The sequence below is a fragment of the Saccopteryx bilineata genome, chromosome 4, assembly GCF_036850765.1.
Source record: "Saccopteryx bilineata isolate mSacBil1 chromosome 4, mSacBil1_pri_phased_curated, whole genome shotgun sequence".
Lineage (NCBI taxonomy): Eukaryota > Metazoa > Chordata > Mammalia > Chiroptera > Emballonuridae > Saccopteryx > Saccopteryx bilineata.
Window position 1 is genome coordinate 153,917,612 of NC_089493.1, and position 16,276 is coordinate 153,933,887.

At 42.5% G+C, this 16,276-nt stretch overlaps 1 protein-coding gene across 4 annotated transcripts in view; it reads left to right on the forward strand.

Moving 5' to 3' along the window:
• Positions 1-244: 244 nt before the first annotated feature.
• The window catches only part of SMURF1 (SMAD specific E3 ubiquitin protein ligase 1), a 141,343-nt gene continuing 125,311 nt past the window's right edge, over positions 245-16,276 (forward strand). For 2 of the 4 annotated variants that reach the window (XM_066272251.1, XM_066272252.1), the window contains exon 1: positions 245-521. In XM_066272251.1, coding sequence (XP_066128348.1) covers positions 458-521 — 64 coding nt within the window. In that variant the 5' untranslated portion in view covers positions 245-457. Of the gene's footprint in view, positions 522-1,580; positions 1,970-16,276 lie in introns of those variants that run through there. The other 2 variants (XM_066272249.1, XM_066272250.1) reach the window with 2 other exon arrangements.

Sequence of the window (16,276 nt, forward strand, 5' to 3'; positions counted from 1 at the left end):
GTTGAAAGGCACCATTAGATGTAACTAGTTAAATGACAACAGCAATTACTTATTAATGAGTAAAATGAGATGACTTTCGGTAACTTCCAGAAGTGACCTCCTGACTCGGTTGTTGAGGAAACATTAAGCAAAGGAAGGTACAAACGTCTAGGCAGGTATGAAAACAGGTTAATAAATAAAAGGTTTCTAGGTCAGGTAAACAGATGGGTATGAGAAGAGGCCAGAGAGATGTTTAGTCTGGTTTAGAGAGAAGAAACTTCTTAAATATGGAAATAAAGAGGAGGGGGAAATACTACCTGGACTGGAAGAGTGGATTTCTTGGGGGCATCAGACTCCAAATGCATTTTTCCATACCCTGAAAACATAGCTCGTATGCTTCGGTATTTCTCAAGAATCACTGGAAGTCAGAGCTGCAAGGGGTCAGTGAAAGGATGTAGGCCTGTCCTTTATTTGATGGATGGAAGCTCAAAGAAGCCTTGCATCTAGCCCTCTGAATCTGCTTTCACAGGGCTCAGGCCCAGGTAGGTAGGTATGTCAGGAACTCTAGGGCCAGGGCTCTATTTATTCTGGCCTGTGATCTCAGAAAAGGCCCATAGCTACAGGAGCGGCAGCAATGGCTCAGAACCTGATTTCCTTAAGACACAAACTAAATAAAGGCATTCAAAGAATTAGGTAGTTGGTCAAAAACAGGTTTGATAATCAAACTCAGCTTTCGCTCTTTATTAGCATATTATTTTCCTTCTTTAGCAGGTTAAGAAAGAGGAGCTGGTTTGCTGGGGAAAGCATCATGAGCTTTTAGTTTACCCAGAGACTCCGGAAGGGAAATTTGAGCAGAAGTCAGGGAAACAACAGGCTGTAAATGTGTTTTGTTTGGCTAAAATTGTATACATACTGGCTATAACAAACATCTACCTCTCTATTTTATTCTCTCATATCTTGCTTACCTTGTGTGGCACTCTCTGTGATTCTGGCAACTTGGTCATGGGTCAATATAGAGTACTAGTTACACACCTAGAGAGACAACTTTGTCTCTTTAAGTCACTCTCTTGAAATTGTATTATCTAAAAACTCTTTGCTTTAAAAAATAAAAAGGTATTGCCTATTTGTGCAAGATGCTTGGTGTAGTAACACGCAACGGGGTTTATGTAACCACTATCAGGAACCCAGTCTTCAGTAATACGTCTGCAACATCAGCTGGGTTCTCTGACTCTTAACGTCCGCATCTGTAAACAGGTCTCTTCCGAGAACGTGACAAATATCTTCAGCTGCCGCGCCGTCCCCAACCTCTGGGCACCGCTGGTGCTGGCGGCCAGCGGCCTCGTCTCCGCACATCCGCGGCGCGGGATTCCGGAGCCCGCTCCACTCCTGCGACCTGACCTCCTCTTCCAGGATCCCAGGAAAGCTGCCCGCGCTGGAGGGAGCGCGGCGTCTAGCCACAGTATCGGGACCCCCACGCGCCCGAGGCTGGGCGGGAAACGCAGCCACGCGGCGCGCCCCGCCCCGCCGTGCTCCGCGGGGGCGCGCACGCACAAGGCGCGGGGGCACTCAGCCCGAGCGCGCGCGGGGCCGCGCCGGCACGGCGGCGGGAGCGCGCGCGGCTCCAGGAGGCGGCGGCGGAAGCGGCGAGAGCGGCGGGCGTCCGGCTCTGAGGTGGTGAAGGCGGCGGTGGCGGCTCAGGACTGGGTTGGGCTGGGAGCGACCGAGGGTCGGGGGCGCCGGTGGAGCGCTGATTTCCTGGCTTGAGCATCCGCCGCCGCCCGGACGCCTGGGCCGCGGAGTTTGTATCCCGGCTCGGACCCCGGCGCCCAGCCCGGAGCCGTAACCTTGAGGCGGCGGCAGCGGCGGGGCCGGGCCGGGCCGGGCCGTGGGGCGGCGGCGGCACTGGATCCTCTGCTGCCCGATTGTTGGCGGGAGATGTCGAACCCCGGGACGCGCAGGAACGGCTCCAGCATCAAGATCCGTCTGACAGGTACGGCGGTTGGGAGGCCCACACCGTCCCCCCCAGCGCCCACTCGCAGCCCCCGAATTTCCCGCAGAGCGCCCTGCCGAAGGGGCCCTCCCCCACGCCGGCCGTTGTCCCGGGACCTCATCTCTCCCGTCGGCGAGTGCCCCTCTCTGCTCCCCGGCCCGGCCCGGCCCCGCCCCCTCGCTTCTCACCCCGCCCGCCTTCTCGCTTCCCTCCGTTCCCCGACCTGCCCCTTCGGCTCCCTCCTCCTGGCCCACACCTCGCTTCTACTCCCTAGACCCCCTGATTTCACCCCCTTCTTACTCCACCCTTCTCATTCCCCCTTTTTCCTCCCGGGTGTCCCCTCGTTTCTCCCCCTCCTGACCCCATCTCCCGCTCCTCATTCTCCTTCCTTCCCTGGCTTCCCTCTCCCCTCACCTTGCCCCTTGCTTTTCCCTCCGGCCCCACCCCTCCCTTCTCCCCACCTTCCCATCCTCTGGCTTCCTGGTCTCCCCTACCTGCCGACCTGCCGGGCTGCTTTTCCCTCCTCCCCGCCCCCACTTATCATCCCCTCCCTCGTCCTCTCTGGCTTTACTCTCTCGACCCCCCTATGCCCCCTTGGTTCTTCCCTGCTGCTCCCGCCCCTTTCTTCTCCCCTAGTTTCGCCCCCTCACTTTCTCTCCTAAACTCCGCCCCTCATTTTCTATTTAGTCTCGCCCTCGCTTATCTTTCAGCCCCGCCCCTTGCTTCTGTCTCGCTGCCTCCACCCTTTCCTTCAGCCTCAAATTCCTCAATCCCCTTGTAGCTTCTCCCGGTCCTGTTCTCCTCACTTCCCCTCCGGTCCAGACCTCTTCAGTCTAGTCCACTTCCTTTCTCTCTCAGGCCAGGCCGCATTTTGCCATCGCACCCTCCCCCCCATCCTTGAGCCCCGCTTCTGTGTTGATTTCCCCACCTCGCCGCGCGCGCGCGCACACACACACACTACCGTAAACTCCTTTATTCACTCTCATTTAGTCTTCAATGAATTGCCTGTATCTCCTAGGTGGCTCTGTAGTGCCACCTTCTAGAGTGAACGCGAAGCTCTGCACTGGGCCTGCGACATGATGGTTTGGGTGTGTGTAGATGCCAACGGTGGCGGCTGGAGGTGTCCCGCACTAGCCGGCTCCAGAGGCCCTGGACCAGTTCGCGTCCTTATCTACCCCTTCCCACTTTCTTCATCACTGTGGGGCCGCTGCTTGTCTCCCAGTTGAACTTAATAGTTGAGGCTAGATTGTAGTGTTGCAAATACCGTTCTGCGGGGGGACTTTCCAAACTCGAATACTTCCAGCTCTGAAGAGGAAATAAAAAATTTAGGCTAATCCCTGTAAGGGGTTTTCCCCTGGATTTTTATGTTCAGTGGCCTGTCTGAGGACTCCGTAGTTCAAAGAGAGTGAGCATTTTGGACACTTACGACAGATGCATAGCTCTAAATCATTGGTAAATCTGTGAAAACAGCAATGGGTAATTGTTTTCGAACTAAAATATTCTTTGAAAGTCCATAGTTGTTGCACGATCCATTTTTGTTTCAAGATGATTTGAACCCAAACCCAGACCGTGGTTTTGTAAAGTAACAGGCATATGCCAGGGATCTTTGCTTCTGGAGAAACATAAACCTTTATTCCAGGGCTGGTAGGAAACACTTCTCACTCTGTAAGTGCAGTATATACATTGTTATTTTTATGGTTACATAAAAGCCACGTTTTTGACTTTGTAATGCTTGTAAAACTTTAATTACTGACTTTAATTTTGTTACCATTTACAAAGTAATCTATAATTGGCATCAGATTGGTTTTAGTTTTCTTGCTAAAAGCAAAAGTAATTGATTTTGTGAGTTTTGGTAGAAATGTGATTAACGTTTTAGAAGTAATAGGTTTTAATTACAGTGTTTATGTCAGGTGTGTATATATTAGTCCTAATGGGCAGGTCTGTGTGTAGGCCTTTTTCTTATGAAAGGGACGGCTTGGCTTGTCCTCCCAAACTATTTTTGAATTCAGGAATTTAGATGTCATAGATGTAGAAATACTTTAGAGAGTTTTACATTATTTGATATTGAAGGATCAGATAATGAGTGTCTTTTCCAAAGCACCTTTTCCCTTTCCCCCGGTTTATGTTATTAATGATACGATGGAGTGTGGTTATCCTTGCAACAGGATTGAGAGTTTAGGGATGATTGTGGATACACATGATGCCAGTTGTCGAACTACATTACACAGAAACCCACATTAACTACATTACGCAGAAACTCAGAAACATTGGAACTAGATATTTTGTTGAAGATAGTCTGGGTTTTGGCCTCCTGTTTACAGTTGTCAGGGTAAGTTCGAATATATTCACTTCTGGCAAGTTGGCTAGCCATCTTTCGAAAGTGTATACTTTGTTACAGGTTTCAGAATTTATTTCCACATGTGATACTTGAAAAAATGACTTTTAGAAATGAGAGTTATTCTGACTAGTGAGTACTGCACAGTGTAATTCAATGCAAAATATGAAGACATGGGCATTATAAAAGAGCATGTAGAACTTTGGGGGCTACAGTTGTGATTGGTGGTGAGTAGAACATTGCATTTAGACTTAAGAGATTTGATTTTGGTCAGCTCTACCATAAACTGCATGATAAGGAACAAATTATGTAACCTTTCTGAGTCTCAGTTTCCTCATATATAAAATGAGATTGCAACTTCATTTATAACATTCTTTGACTCTCCCTCTTATAATATCTATCAATTTGGCTTATTCCAAATTACCATTCATGTTTATGTTTTATATTAGGTCTCAATCCTGATATTCAGAAATTCATGTTAAAACACAGAACTCAGCCCTGGCTCATTGGCTCAGTGGTAGAGCATCGGCCAGGCATGTAGAAGTCCCAATTTGATTTCTGGTCAGGGCACATGGGAGAAGTGACCATCTGCTTCTCCACCCCTCCCCTTTCTCTTTTTCTCTTTCTCTCTCTCCCTTTCCACCTCCCGTTACCCTTCCCATAGCCATAGCTCAAAAGCTTCCAGCAACTTGGCTCCGGTCATTCAGGATGGCTCCATGGCCTTGCCTCAGATACTAAAAATAGCTCAGTTGCCAAGCAACAGAGCAGGGATGGGCAGAGCATCACCAGTAGGGGGCTTGCCGGTGGAACCTGGTCAGGGCACATGTGGGAGTTGGTCTGCTTCCCTGCCTCTCATTAATTGAACACATACACACACACACAAAAAAAAAAACCCTCATATTTGATTTATGTCAGGCATTACTTTTGTGAATTGATTAGATTTATGATTGCTTTTCTTTTTTTCCCCTTCCTGTGGAACCCCTTTTGTTTTTGAAAACTATTGGATAGTCTGTTGAACAGCAGCTTTAGAAATCTGGCCTAAACAGTAGAAGAATGTTAGAGTCTGTATATTTAAAAGAATATAATTTTAATGAATGTCTTTGTGGTAGTATAGCAGGATAATAGTTTTTAAAGGTATCAGTAGGTTTGGGACATAATCTTTTCAAAATGAATGATCTTTGTTAAAAAACATTATCTTGAAGACAGTTTAAAGTTCACTGGCAAATCAAACACTTAGGAGACATTCTTATTTTAAATTCAAGCAGGATTTGCAAAAACTGTGTTCATATGTGGTACACAAATGAATCCCAGATATCTTACTTAGGCCACTCTGGGTAAAAGAATGAAATTTTGAGCTCTAAGGGTTCCACAGTGCTCTTCAAACACCTTAAATTTTATTCTAATGTTAACCAGTTAGTTGAAATACCAAATGCCTAAACTTTGTGGTGTGTTTATGTCTTGAAATACTCTCAGACCTCCTTATGTTTTTCTCTTTTGGATCATGACTGAGTATTGGGAAGAGAGAAAACTTTTAATTGCAAGTAGAGGGGAGGAGAGAGACCTTCCTTGATAGCATATGAGAATGGAGGCTATTTTTAAAGTTGTAGCTCAGGTAATTTAAGGTTGGCTTATGTTTTGGCATCCAGATGAAGTAACTTGGAGAGAAATAGCTGTAGTAATAGCTTTTAATAACTTCAATTGATCAATAACAGTTAGATGACCTAATTGATTCAAAATATGCATGTTTGTCTTAAGAAAGATAAAGCTGTTAAGAGTGTTGACTTTGGCCCTGGCCGGTAGCTCAGCGGTAGAGCATCAACCTGGCGTGTGGAAGTCCAGGTTCAGTTTCCAGCCAGGGCACACAGGAGAAGTGCCCATCTGCTTCTGCACCCTTCCCCCCTCCTTTCTCTCTATCTCTCTCTTCCCCTCCCGCAGCCAAGGGTCCATTGGAGCAAAGTTGGCCTGGGCGCTGAGGATGGCTCCATGGCCTCTGCCTCAGGCGCTAGAATGGCTCTGATTGCAGCAGAGCAATACCCCAGATGGGCTGAGCATCACCCCCTGGTAGGCATGTTGGGTGGATCCTGGTCGGGGGCATACAGGAGTCTGTCTGTCAGCACCCCCTTCTCACTTCCGAAAAAAAAAAATGTGTTGACTGTCGATTTGTACCAGCAAAGAGTTTCCCTTATTGAGGCAGGCAAAACTTTTAACAACTTTAACTTGGGTAAGTTGGAATTTCTAGCCATCAGTCTTTTAACCTTGCATTGCACCTGACTTTACATATTTTCCTCAGGGTCGACCTCAAGTTTATGAAGCCTCAAGTTATGAAGTACACTTCTTTCGACTAAATTGTTTAAGGATGTGGAATGGGTTAAATTAAATACTATTGCAAAACTTAAACTGCAATTATACTTTAAAAGGAGTCACATTCTGCCAAATACAGTACTATTATTGATTTTATTTGTGATTTCATCACATTTGTATTATCTTAAGAAAATCCCTTTTTTGCCTGACCAGGCGGTGGCGCAGTGGATAGAGCGTCGGACTGGGATGTGGAGGACCCAGGTTTGAGACCCCGAGGTCGCCAGCTTGAGCGCGGGCTCATCTGGTTTGAGCAAAGCTCACCAGCTTGGACCCAAGGTCGCTGGCTCGAGCAAGGGGTTACTCAGTCTGCTGAAGGCCCACCGTCAAGGCACATATGAGAAAGCAATCAGTGAACAACTAAGGTGTCGCAACGAAAAACTGATGATTGATGCTTCTCATCTCTCCGTTCCTGTCTGTCTGTCCCTATCTATCCCTCTCTCTGACTCTCTCTCTGTCTCTGTAAAAAAAAAAAGAAAGAAAATCCCTTTTTTAAAATCCATTGTTTCTTTTTAATTTTCTTGATCTGACTTGAGAAATATTTCATGTACTTTATTTCTATCTGTATTTGTACAGAAGTTGTGATTTATCGGAGTAGAATTTTTTACTTAAGTCTATTTGTTTGTCGGAGTTCAGAATTTCTATTTTGCAATGTGAAAGTGGTGTCTAGACTTTGGGTTTTTCCTTCTCTTCTACAAATTTTTATTTTCTCTGTTTGGTTATGTTGTCCCGTTCTGTATGGAACACTGGCTGAACCAAGGAGGTCTTGGGGGCTGAGTCACTGGTAAAGAAGTATTTCCTCATGAATAATAAAAAAAACCCCATAATATTTCAACATCAGTTTAATAATTCAGTTAACTAGACTGGTTCTTGTGTAACACATCTGTGGGCACTGGTTAAAAGTTAAAACAGCTGACTCGTGCCTTTTGTGAGTGCTAGACTAAAAGGGAAGTTTATAAAACCTTCTGAAATGGATGAAATAATTTGGTATTTTCTGGTTTGGAAAACTTAACTTTGATCTTATTTGGATCAAATTTTTATAATTTCAAAGCCATTTTAGAGATTATATTTTTTAACAAAGAATTAAAATTATGTGGGGTTTTTGGTCACTGAACAACATAAATTACTGGTTGGCTTGTTGTAGGTGAGTTTTATTGAGTAAAAGCTCTGAGCTTAAATTGTCTTGTTGTTCACAGCACTCTGACTCTAGCTGACCAGACCCTAGGCTATTCTAGTTAGGGAAGAGCTGCAGAGCTATGTTGGAGAAACAAAAACTCCTAGCCATATGGATCAGGCAAATCTTTTTTAAAATGTTAGAATTATTGTTGTGTCTATAGATGCAATTTACTTCATTTAGATATTTAAACTAAGTGAAATGTTTCCAAATTTCCAGATTAAAAGGGAAAATCCTTTTATGGTTTTAAAACAAGGCTTAAATAATGTACAATCAGTGTGGCTGGTGATGCACCCCACTCTGTAATTCCAGCCGTATTCACCTCCATTGCAGCTAAAAGGAATTCTAATTGGCTGAGGAATGTTGTCAACATCATGTATCACTGAGCCTGAACCTAGTATGCTGGCTGCTGGGTGATGCATTTCAGATGTTTGAAGCTCCTGACTCCAACTTGGAGATTGCTCTCAGGAGCCTAGAGGAGAATGTTGTGAAGCTGTGGGTTGTAGATGGCGGCAGCCTGCTTTCTCCTGCTAATTCTCTGAAGGCTACAGCGTGTGCTTATGTCTTAAGCACAGGATTAGGAATCAGAAGGTGTGAATTCTGTAACTCACAGAAGTACCACAATGAAGAGAGGAGGTGGGTGGAATTATAATCTTTTCATGACTTAATTTTTCTATTTAATGCGAGATATTTGCCTTTTTTATTGCACAAGGACTTGATATTAATTAAGTAGTTTTGAATTATTTATGGAGTGGCATAATGTAAAAACAGAGTCCTAGATTCCTGTTACTTCTTATTCCTAAACCATCATGTAAATGCTAAAGCTAATGGTGTACATTGACACCGAGGAAAAGATAGAACCTATCGATAAACATGGAAAAATAACACTCAAAAACAAATTGTTAAAATCTCTATGTATTCACAGAGTTCCTTAGAAAAATCATGTTACAAGCCAAAGACAGCATCATCTTTCATTATGAAGCTTTGGAAGCATTTTCATTAAAATCAGGAACAATATAGGGATATACACTGTCACAGTTGTTATTAACTAGAAGAAGACATCAGAAAGAAAGAAAAATTGCTATAATTTGCAGGTGATATGTTTTTATATCTTAAATCCAAAAGATTGAGCTGAAAAACAATTATAAGTAGGTTTGGGGGGGGGTGTTAGAGACAGGAACAGAGAGAGATGAGAAGCATCAGATCATAGTTGAAGCATCTTAGTTGTTCATTGATTACTTCCTCATACGTGCCTTGACCAGGGGCTTCCAGGTGTGCCAGTGACCCCTTGCTCAAGCCAAAGACCTTTGGGCTCAAGCCAGCAACCATGGGGTCATGTCTATGATCTCATGCTCAAGCCAGTGACCCCGCGCTCCAGTCAGATGAACTCGTGCTCAAGCTGACAACCTCCAGGTTTCGAACCTAGGTTCTTAGCGTCCCAGGTTGACATTCTATCTACTGTGGCACTGCCTGGTCAGGCCAATTCTAAGTAATTTTTAAAAACTTTTAGTAAATTAGTTGGATAGAAAATTTCTTCATGGAAGAATAAAATGGATAAAAATCGTTATGCAGCTTGACTGGTGATGGCACAGTAGATAGAGTATTGACCTGAGACAATGAGGTTCTGAGTTCAAAATCCAAAGATCACTGGCTTGAGCACAGGGTTACTGGCTTGAACGTGGGAATATGGACATGATCCCATTGTCGCTGGCTTGAGCCCAAAGGTCACTGACTTGAAGCCCAAGGTTGCTGGTTTGAGCAAGGGATCACTGGCTGAGCTGGAGTCCCCTTGTCAAGGCATGTATGAGAAGCAATCAATGAACAACTAAAGTGCTGCAACTATGAGTTGATGCTTCTCATCTCTCTCTCTCTCTCTTGCTGTCTCTCTTTCTCTTAAAAAATAATCGTTATACAGAAACTAGAAAAAACAATTTGCGATCTCCATGCAAATGAAAGTCTAGATTCCTTAATATATGAAGAACTTTCAAAATCAATTAGAAAAAGGTCAGTAACCTGTTTGGCAAAGAATATGGACAATTCACAGAAAAGAATGAAAATGGATTTCAAATATATTAAGACTCAGCCATATACATACTAAACAAAATACCAATTAAAATTAAAGGTGAGGCTCTGGCTGGTTGGTTCAGTGATAGAGTGTCAGCCTGGTGTGTGGATGTCCCAGGTTCAATTCCCAGTCAGGGCACACAGGAGAAGCACTCGTCTGCTTCTCTACCCTTCCCCCTCTCCTTTCTCTCAATTTCTTTCTTCTCCTCCCAAAGCCAAGGCTCCATTGGAGCAAAGTCAGCTGGGCACTGAGGATGGCTGGCTCCATGGCCTCCGCCTCAGGCACTAGAGTGACTCCAGTTGCAACAGAGCAATGCCGCAGATGGACAGAGCATCGCTCCTGGTCTGGCACATGCTGGAGTCTGTCTCTCTGCCTCCCTGCTTCTCACTTCAGAAAAATACAAAAACAAAGAACAACAACAAAAAAAAACTGAAGGTGAAACAGTTTTTCATATAACAAATTGGTAGAGACCAAAAAGTTTGAAAATATGTCATGATGACGAAGAAAAACAGAAGTTCTTTTACACTGGTTGAGATTTAAATTGATACAGTAGAATAAGGAAGGCAGTTTGGTATTGTACTGTTAGATAGTAAATGTTTATACCCTTTGATCTAATAGTTCTGCACCTAAGGATTTTTCTTACAAATATATTCACATTTATGTGCAGGTTTATGTGCAAACTTATTGTAGCATTGTTTGAAATTATAAAAGACTAAACACAACCTAAGAGATCTAGTTAAGTAAATGATGGTATATCCCCAGGAATGTGTAGTTGTTCAAAAGAATAACATAGACCTTTATATTCTGATATGGACCATTCTCCAAGATATATTATTGAGTGGGGAAAGCATGTTTCAGAAGAGTATATATTGTACATGCTATCTGAATAATAAAACAAAACAAATATAGAAGTGAATTTATAGGTGTAATTGTATCACTGCAAGGATACTCTTGAAAATATTGATTGTGATTTCCTCTGGAGCATGAGGGTTCAGGTAAGAGATATTTTTTCACTATATTGCTTTTGTATTGTTTAATCTCCCCCTTCCCATTCTTTTTTTTTTTTTTCTGAAGCTGGAAACGGGGAGAGACAGTCAGACAGACTCCCGCATGCGCCCGACTGGGGCGACGCTCTGCCCACCAGGGGGCGATGCTCTTCCCCTCTGGGGCGTCGCTGTGCCGCGACCAGAGCCACTCTAGCACCTGGGGCAGAGGCCAAGGAGCCATCCCCAGCGCCCGGGCCATCTTTGCTCCAATGGAGCCTTGGCTGCGGGAGGGGAAGAGAGAGACAGAGGGGGGGGGGGGTGGAGAAGCAAATGGGCGCTTCTCCTATGTGCCCTGGCCGGGAATCGAACCTGGGTCCCCCGCACGCCAGGCCGATGCTCTACCGCTGAGCCAACCAGCCAGGGCCCCCTTCCCATTCTTTTTTTTTTTTTTTTTGACAGAGACAGAGAGAGAGACAGACAGGGACAGACGGACAGAAAGGGAGAGAGACGAGAAGCATCAATTCTTTGTTGCGGCTCCCTAGTTGTTCATTGACCGATCTCCCACATGTGCCTTGACCAGGGGGCTACAGCAGACCGAGTGACCCCCTGCTCGAGCCAGCGACCCTGGACTCAAGCCGGTGAGCCCTGCTCAAACCAGATGAGCCCGTGCTCAAGCTGGCGACCTTAGGGTCTTTGAACCTGGGTCCTCCGCATCCCAGTCCGACGCTCCATCCACTGCGCCACCACCTGGTCAGGCCCCTTCCCATTCTTAAGCATAGATTTATTCTCAAAAATTAAAAATATTAACAAAATGAATCAATCTACAGCTCTTAAGAGTTTCTTAGAGCAACTAGTACATTAATTGCCAATAGTAATTGTTTTCAAAAGTAGATGTTCTGAAAATTCAAAATAATTGTGCCAAATATATTTCAAAGATTTAAAATACTCTAAGGGCATATACCCATGTTTATGTATATTTCCTCATGAGGAAGACTCTTGGGTTCTAGAAAATAAGATATTTTGCATACTCTGTAGGTTTGAACAAACTTACTTTCCCAGAGAATGTTTATTCTAATACTGCAGGCCACCCCCTCAACTGCCGCCTCCCCTAAAAAATTGTTCCAACATGATTTTAGAGTAAGCATAAATGATTCATTCCAGATTAAGAAGTCTGGTCCTCCTTAGACCTACTTTTTATGATGAGTCCTTTGAAAAACTGGGTCAGGTCTTTATTCTGAATAATAGTGTTGGGGTTTTGGTTTTTCTTTTTCTTTAATTAATTGATTGATTTTTAGAGAGAGAGAGAGAGGAAGGGGATGAGAGAGAGAAAAAGAGAGAAGGAGAAACATCGATCATTGTTCTACTTATTTATGTATTCATTTCATTGGTTGATTCTTTAATGTGTCCTGACCAGGGATAGAACCTGCAACCTTGGTGTATCAGGATAACATGCTAACCAGTTGAGCTACCCGGCCAGGGTCTAATAGTGCTGATTTATATCATTTATTTGGAGTGTCATTTGGGGTTATCGCTTGCTTTTTCTATAAAAGTAGAAAAAGTAATTGCTGGTAATTTATTGCCTTTTCTCCTATTAGATCAGTGGGATAAAATCCTAAATTTTATTGGATTGTACTTCTACATATATTAGTTACAAATTATAGATTTGAGAATTGCTTGCTGCCTTTTTTATAAATGTCAGTATTATTAATGCCTCATGTTTTATATTGTTTTATATTTTCCAAAGAGTTCTCCTATACATTCCCTCACTTGAGCCAAAATATCAAGCCAGGCTCAAAAAGTTTATTTGCATGTATTTTTATTTCTAGGTTAAACAAATATAAAAAGCATGTTAGCATGCAGTTTTCTTATTTAAAAACACGTTTTACAGAGAGAAAAGAATGGTTTTCATTGTGTTAAATGGATAACCATAGCATGTCCAGATTAAAAAAAAAATACTCAGAAGCACATTTAATCCAGCTATAGTAAATTCATGTTTTGCAAAAACATCAATAGTCATACTCAGGAGAAGGCTCAAATTTACTCATGGGACATCGATTTAACTCTTCTTAGGCTTTAGTGAGGATAATTCACACTCACAAAATTAGACAAGGTTTTTAGAGATAATGTAGCCTTTTTTCCCCTCCATAATTAGGGGAAAAAAGGGTTGGAAACATGACATTGCTGTTCTCCCCAAACATGCCTTGTAGACACCTTAATCTTATTATTCCAAGACAGTCTTCTTGGTTCCTTCTCCCCAGAAATCTCATCTCCCCAGTCTCCCCCACTTCATTAGATCTACCCAGTTGCTTAAATAAAAAAAATCAAGATTCACTGTCAGTCATATCTAATTTATCCTCAAGTCCTGTCATTTCTGCCACCACAGTTCATTTGGACTGTCTTCTCCTTGTCCATGTCCCCATCCTGGTCCAAACTGTAATCATCTCTTGCTTGGACAGATCCTTCTTGCCCTTTTTTATTTAAATGTTACTTGCAACCCAAGCCATTCTACAATATTATTTATTTCTCTATTTCAAAAATGTTAAAAGATTAATTATAAACTTCCTCATTTTGGCTGACTCTAAAGTGGAGTTGGAAAGCAACTTGCTAACATTGCCCTTTCTCCTGGCCAGCACAGCTCCTTCCTGCTGCTTCTGTGTCCACTGTCTGCAGCCCCTGCTCCAGGAGCTGTGGTGGGGATGGCCAGTTGTCTCTGTCAGGGTGGTGTGGAGCTTCTCATGGTTTGATGATTCAGGATGGCCAGTGGCAAGCTTAACTGTGCACAGTGATGGAGAGAGCTAGGGAAACCAAACTGAAGACAACTATTCGAAAGAGTCAAGAATGGGGAACATAGTAGTCTTCACAGTCCAGAGTGCACATTACTTCGATTGCCTCTGGATAACTCATGATTTTATTACCAACATAACCATTCCCCAAGATGCTCTGACCCTTGTGGCCCCATCTTAGTAAATGACACATCATCAACCAGTCAGTTGCTCAGACAGAAAACCTTGGGGTCCTTCTTGGATCTCTTCTCATCCTCTAGAAGTTGTCACTTCTTACCTCATATACCATGTCCTGAATCTTTTTACTTCTCGCCGTCTTCACTGTTTCCACCCTAGTCCTAGGCAGTATCACCTCTCACTTGGATACCTGCAATAGTTGTCTCCTAAATGGTTTTCCTGCTTCTATATATTGAAATATTTATACGTACAGAAAAGAGCAGCATACAGCTTGTTGATCTTTTATAAACTAAACATACTTGTGTAATGATATCTTAGAGTAGAGGGTCTCACCTGGAAGCAGATTTGTTTCTCAAGGGACAGTTGGCAATGTCTGGAGACATTTTTGATCATTACAACTTTGTGGGTGCCACTGGCATCTAGTGGGCAGAGGCCAGGGATGCTGCTAAACATCCTACCGTGCACAGCACAGAATCCCCACAACAAAAAATTATCCAGTCCAAAATGTCAATAATGCTGGGGAAACTCTGCTCTGGATCAAGAAGTAATATGTTACTAGTATTTGAAATATCCCACCAGCTTCCTTCCCAGTTTCTACTCCTACTTCCCTAAGTCAGCACAGATAATCACTGTTCTGACTTATAACAACCTGTTTTTGAATTTCATATTAATGGAATCATACGGTATGCATACCTTTGTGACTGGTTTCTTTTGCTCAACTCTATATTCATGGGACTCACCACTATTTTTGTGTTTGGTTGTATATCATTCATCCTTTTTGCAGAATAGTATTCTATTGTATGAATACACCATAATTTATCCCTTTACTAGATGATGGGCAATAGAGCAATTTCTAGTTTGGGCTATTATGAATAGTGCTGCTATGAACATTTATTTACATGTGTGTGTTTTGGTGAGGATATGTATGCATTTGTTGGATATATACTTAGCAATGGACGTGCTGGGTTATAGAGTAGGCAGGTGTTCAACTTTAACAAAACTGTCAAACACTCTCCCAAAGTGGTTGTGCCATGCGCATTTCCATCTGCAGGTGTGAGAATTCCAGAGGCTCCATATCTTTGCCAACCTTGGTGTTTTCTTTTTCATCTCCCCCTTTTGGTGGGGGTGGCATGGTATTACTTTGTGGTTTTGCTTCTGCTTTCACTTTTCTCTAGTGCATACCTTAAATGTCAGACCTAGACATCTTGTATTTTTAACTTTTTTTTTCTTGGTAGGGTAGAGCTTTGGTGTCAGCATTATAATACTTACATCAAAGGATTTTTCCTCTCACAAGACACAGTTTTCACCACCCTTCTAGGCAGTATTGACCTGTCGAGACTGAATGCTGAATGCTCTCCGCTGGTGTGTGTCAGAGTCCTCCAGAAGGTTTGTTGAAATTCAGATTGCTAGCACCCCTGCCCCCCACCCAGTCACTTGCAAATATGTTTATATTTTAAAAAATCTAGATCTGTATTTGGGTGTAATGTAAAAAATATTAAAAAAGAATTTTAGTCAAATCTTATTAACTTGTTTCTGTGATCGTTTCCAATTTATTACTTATATAATATTTTGTCTGCATACCAGGTTTTCTTCCTGAGATCTCCTGTATAGATTCAGACTTTTTTTTTCCAAATAACTAGTACTATATTAAAGTAACATGAACAGAGAGTAATTATAGACTACTATATTATAAATATAAATTCAATATTTTTGGTCCAAAAAGAAATAGATGTACACTTTTCATAAAATCACTGTTTTACCTATTTAATCTTTTGTTTTTATAAAAATATATACTAGTTATACTTTTAGTTTTTAAAATTTATTTTAAAATTGAGATATAATTGACATATAACATTAATTTCAGGTGTACAATATGATATGATATTTGTATACATTATGAAATGGTCATAATTCTAGTTAGCATCTGTCACCTTACAGAATTACAAAAATTTTTTTCTTGGGATGTGAACTTTTAGGATGTACTTAAGCAACTTTCAAGTATGCAGTATATTTTTAACTTTTCATTTTGAAGTAATTATTCACAAGAATAATTACTTTTTGAAGTAAAATTACATTTACTACAAAATTACATTTTGAAGTGAAGATTCACAAGAAGTTGCAAAGAAATGTACAGGGAGGTCCTTGTGCCCCTCACGTAGCCTCTCCATGGTTAACGTCTTGCATAATTAGGGGATAATGTCAAAACCAGACGCTGGATGATCATCATTGGTATTAGTCACAGGGCTTCTTCAAATTTCATGAGTTATGTGTGCACGTGTGTGTGTGTGTGTGTGTGTGTGTGTGTGTGTGTGTGTAGAGTGCTGTACAGTTTTATCACGTGTACATCTATACCACCACCACAATCAACAACTGTATTGCCACCACAGAGCTTCTTTGTGCTATCCCTTTATAACCACACTCGTCCCCTC